The sequence below is a fragment of the Chenopodium album genome, chromosome 7, assembly GCF_948465745.1.
Source record: "Chenopodium album chromosome 7, dcCheAlbu1.1, whole genome shotgun sequence".
Classification (NCBI taxonomy): domain Eukaryota; kingdom Viridiplantae; phylum Streptophyta; class Magnoliopsida; order Caryophyllales; family Amaranthaceae; genus Chenopodium; species Chenopodium album.
The window spans coordinates 42,481,819-42,486,315 of NC_137840.1; the positions used below are offsets into that span (position 1 = coordinate 42,481,819).

General features: G+C 40.7%; 1 protein-coding gene across 1 annotated transcript; it reads right to left on the bottom strand.

Annotated features, from left to right (window-relative positions):
* Positions 1 to 274: 274 nt before the first annotated feature.
* Positions 275 to 4,209, bottom strand: LOC145640205 (uncharacterized). Its single transcript, XM_081691508.1, has 8 exons — positions 3,943 to 4,209; positions 3,374 to 3,840; positions 2,774 to 3,193; positions 2,234 to 2,669; positions 1,868 to 2,134; positions 1,336 to 1,759; positions 1,059 to 1,191; positions 275 to 605 (listed from the first exon to the last, which is right to left on the bottom strand). Exons 1-8 carry the CDS (start codon positions 4,207 to 4,209, stop codon positions 275 to 277), a joined length of 2,745 nt encoding a protein of 914 aa, XP_081547634.1.
* Between the last annotated feature and the right edge of the window lie 288 nt (positions 4,210 to 4,497).

Genomic DNA, 4,497 nt, shown 5'->3' on the forward strand with positions numbered 1-4,497 from the left:
AACAATCTTTGTGCTTGAAATAGTAGATATGAACCCACTTAACCCAAAGTTTTCCAGCCTTGTGAGCAATATCCCAAAGTAACTTAGTGACAGCTTCTTTATTCCACTCAGGAAGAGAAAGCAGATTCCAGCCACCATAAACTTTAGGAAGACAAACATTATTCCAAGCAACCAAAGACTTCTTAGCAGGAGTAGAGGATCCCGTCCAAAGAAAGCATCTGAACCTAGCCTCAATCTCTTTCAGAATTTTCTTCGGAAGAATAAAAATTTGAGCTCAATAAGTCTGTACACCAAACAACACACTTTGCACCAATTGAAGCCTCCCAGCATAGGACAAGTGTTTAGCCATCCACCCTTGAATCCTAGCAGTGACTCTATCCACCAAAGGCCTACATTGAGCAATAGTAAGCTTCTTTGAAGAGAGAGGGACCCCAAGATACCGAAAAGGAATGGAGCCTTGAGAAACACCAAGAAGCTCCCTCAACTCATTCTGAACCTCAACAGAGACACCTCCAAAGTAGACTTCACTTTTATCAAGATTAGCAGAGAGCCCAGAGGCACCCGAGAATTTCGAGAAGGCTTGGAAGAGAAGCTTAACAGAAACACTATCAGCTCGAGAAAACATCAATAAGTCATCAGCAAACATCATGTGAGTTAGGTTTAACTTTTCACATCTAGGGTGAAAGTTAAAGTCAGGAGACAACCTAAGCTCATCAAGGCATCTGGAGAGGTATTCCATACCAATAGCAAAGAGAAAGGGAGACATAGGATCACCTTGCCTTAGCCCTTTCTTAGCTTCAAAGGGGGGAGCGGGAAAACCATTAATAAGAATAGAATAAGAGACAGAAGTAAGACAATTCCAGATCCAATCAACAAATCTCTGAGGGAAACCAAGCTCTTGCATGACAGTGATCAAGAAACCCCACTCAACCGAATCATAGGCTTTCTTCAAATCCACCTTAACCATACACCTAGGAGAGATAAATTTGTGATCATAGCCTTTGATCAATTCAGTTGCAAGAAGAATATTGTCACCAATGTGCTTGCCAGGAATGAACCCTGCCTGAGCATCATCAATCACCTCACCAATGACAGCAGCAAGCCTAGCAGTTATGACTTTAGAAATGAGCTTATAGACCACAGTACAACAGGCTATAGGTCTAAAATCCTTAACATGAGAAGCAGAAAGGACTTTAGGGACCAAAGTAATAGTTGTACAATTCCATTACCTAGGAAAAAACCCATTATTAAAGAAATCAATAACACTAGCATAAATATCATCTTTCACAATATGCCAAGCTCTCTTAAAGAAATAGGAGTTAAAGCCATCAATACCAGGAGCTTTAGTGTTATTAATTCCCTTAAGGCCAGCATCAATTTCAGCATGAGAGATAGGCCGAATGAGGTAGCTCTGAGCAGCAGAGCTAAGCTGCTTACCCCTCCGCATATTAAAAAGGTCAACAGCAGGGAGCCAAGGAGCCTGAGTCCCTAAAAGAGACTTATAGAAAAAGATAATTTCATGAGAGATAGCATCTGGATCCTTAAGCAACACCTGATTAGAATCTAAAATAGAATCAATTCTATTCCTTACTTGCCTAGTCTTCATCACAGCAAAGAAGTAGTGGGAATTGCCATCTCCAAGCTTAACCCAATTAATCCTAGATTTTTGCTTGAAGATGCTTTCCTGAATATCATTCCAGTGCTTAACAACCTTAATAGCATCAGATTCTTTAGCATATAAATCCAAATCATCAGGGTTCTGAGCTATTAAGGTTTGAATTCTAGAAAGCTCATCATTAGCCTGGTCAATCTTTCCCTCAATGTTGCCAAACTACTTGCTAGTAAGAGATTTGATACTAGACTTTACAGAATTGAGCTTCTGCCAAACAGAATTACCAGAGCCCCAAGCCTGCGAAACAGTATCAAGAAAATCAGGGTGATCCGCAATACAGTTTAAAAACCGGAAAGGTCTACCTTTCCCCACAACGCCAGAGCAAATATCCAGCAAAACAGGACTATGATCAGATAAAGAAGGAGGGAGATAAACAGTCTCCACATGCCCATGAGAAGCTAACCAAGCTTGATTACCAAAGGCTCTATCAAGTATGGAGAGCGTTCTAGGGCCAGTATGAGCCTTATTAGACCAAGAGTAGAAGGACCCTTTGCTTTTGAGCTCAGTGAGGTCCAAATCATCAACCAAATTCTGAAAGTCTCTAGTCTCATAATCAGTAACATCAGCACCATGAAGCCTATCAGAAGCATGAAGAATAGAGTTATAATCACCAATACAAAACCAAGGAGAAAGCTGGATAGAGATGCTTCTGAGACCCTCCCACAAAGAAAGCCTATCATGAACGGAGTGAAGACCATAAACAACAGTGAGAAAAATCTGAGTAGAGAGATCCTTAGAAGAAACAGTACAATGAATGAATTGTTCATGAATCTTCAAAACATTAACAGTTACTCTATCCACATTCCAACCAAGCCAAATCCTCCCTTTGGGAGAATGATCATAATTACACAACCAGAGCCAAGAAGAGCCAAACTTCTTCTGATACATGAGAACATTTTTCAACTTGATTTTTGTTTCAAGCAAACCAACAACATCAACTGAATGAGAGTGAAGCAACCTCCTTACAGAGGCAACTTTGCCAGGGTCATTCAGGCCCCTGACATTCCAAACAGAGTAAATCATGACACCAAAGGGGGATTAACCTCACCCCCGCTTGGATTAATAGTGAAACCACCTGCACCATCCATTTCATTTGCAAACAAAGCAACAAATGCATTAGAGGTAGAAGCAGGCTGATGAACTCTAGTTTGCTTCCTTTTTGTTTTCCTCCCTACTATTCTCCAACCCTCATCTGAATTCTTAGATGTATGAACCTGTGGAGTAATAATAGATTGACCATGAACAGAAACCCCAACATCAACAGCAGCAGAAGGAGTAGGATCATGGGTAGACTTAGGAGCCCAAACTTGCTTTTGCTTAGGAGGAATAGGAGTCGGTTGCTTAGAAGCCTGCTTAGGCAAAGGAGGCTTAACAGAGCAATCATGACCAATCTTGTTACACTTAGAGCAAAAGGAAGGAGCCCACTCATACACCACCCTGATCTCCAATAATTCCTTCAAAGGACTCTCAACCCACACAGAGGACGGCAAAGGCTTTGTAACATCAATCTCAATCAGAACCCTGGAAAAAGACACTCTAAGCTATCTAGTAGTACACTCATCAGCACAAATTGGCACTCCAAGCAAACTACCAAGGCGGCTAAGAGTGTGAGATCCCCAACAATTAAGTGGGAGATTAAAGAATTTAACCCAAAGAGGAATAGTTCTAAGTATTTCAGCATGAAAATCAAAATCAGGACACCAAGGCTTCACTATTGCAGGCTTTCCAAAGAACATATGAGGACCAGAACAAAGAATAGTATCTCTATCATCACTAGAACACATATTGATAATAAAGTACCCATCATCATGCCAATACACATCTGGTTTTTGCATATCATTCCATTGTTGAGCAAAGAAACGGAGAACAGCGGCAATAGTAGGATAAAAGCCAACCACATAAAAAACAAGAGCATTAGCCCATTTTCGATTACCTTCCTCAAGCTTGGCTGCTTGTAGCTCAGCTATTAGCTTCCCATCTTGCACTTTCGAAGCAACAAAGGATAGTGTAGCTCCTTTAGCAGCCAATTTCCCAGCAAAAGATGAAGCACGAGTCCCCTTCTGCTCTAGAACAGGGGAAGCAACACGGTTTTCAGAAGAATCGCGTGAGCTCAGCTCTAAGGCAGAAAGAGGAGCAACTTGATCTTCATTAATGTCATGCGCAATATGCTTCAGAGAGATTGAGGAAGGAAATACAGCATGTCATGTTGCACCACCAAGCCCAGATCCACCAGCATCCAATGGAACAGTAACCCCCGAAACCCTAGGTACTGTTCCATTGGATTGCTTCGATTTGGCAGAAGCTTTAGCAACTGAAGTAGCTTCAACATCCATAGGAACGCCGGAAATAGCACCACCAGCTGACTGAACTACCGCCGGCGCCGGAATAAGCAGTTCATCCCCCTCTTGAATCGGGCTAGGAACAAAAGGGGTATTTGAAATCCCCAAATTCTTCAAAACCGAGCCAACAACTTCATGAGCAGCCTTTTGTTGTGCAATTTGAGGTGTAGAAATAACTTGCTTCTTCTTCTTTTCCATTGAAATCCAGATTTGATGAAGAAAACCAATCAAAAATGAAGAACCATGAAAAAGAGAGAGAAGAGAGAAAGTCAACAAAAGTCAAACCTCCAATCCGATTCGTTGATTTAAAAAGCTTTGTTTTAAATTAATTAAATTAATAGTGATTAATTGCCCTTTTATTTTAATTGCACCAAGTTAAACCAATTTTATTAAAGAATGGTTCTTGGAAATAATTTTGGTTACATGCACTTGGATGATTTTATTTAAGTTAGACTTGTTTGAATTTTCAATTTTTCTCATTAAAAT

Bases quoted from the DNA above. Each gene is read 5' to 3' on its own strand.
- LOC145640205 (XM_081691508.1), bottom strand. From the start codon at position 4,209: ATGGAAAAGAAGAAGAAGCAAGTTATTTCTACACCTCAAATTGCACAA. The intron at 3,194-3,373 runs GTGTCCTGATTT...GTCTTTTTCCAG, and splicing joins CCTGCAATAGTGAAGCCTTG to GGTTCTGATTGAGATTGATG. The intron at 606-1,058 runs GTTCATTCCTGG...TCGAGCTGATAG, and splicing joins ATTGATGATGCTCAGGCAGG to TGTTTCTGTTAAGCTTCTCT.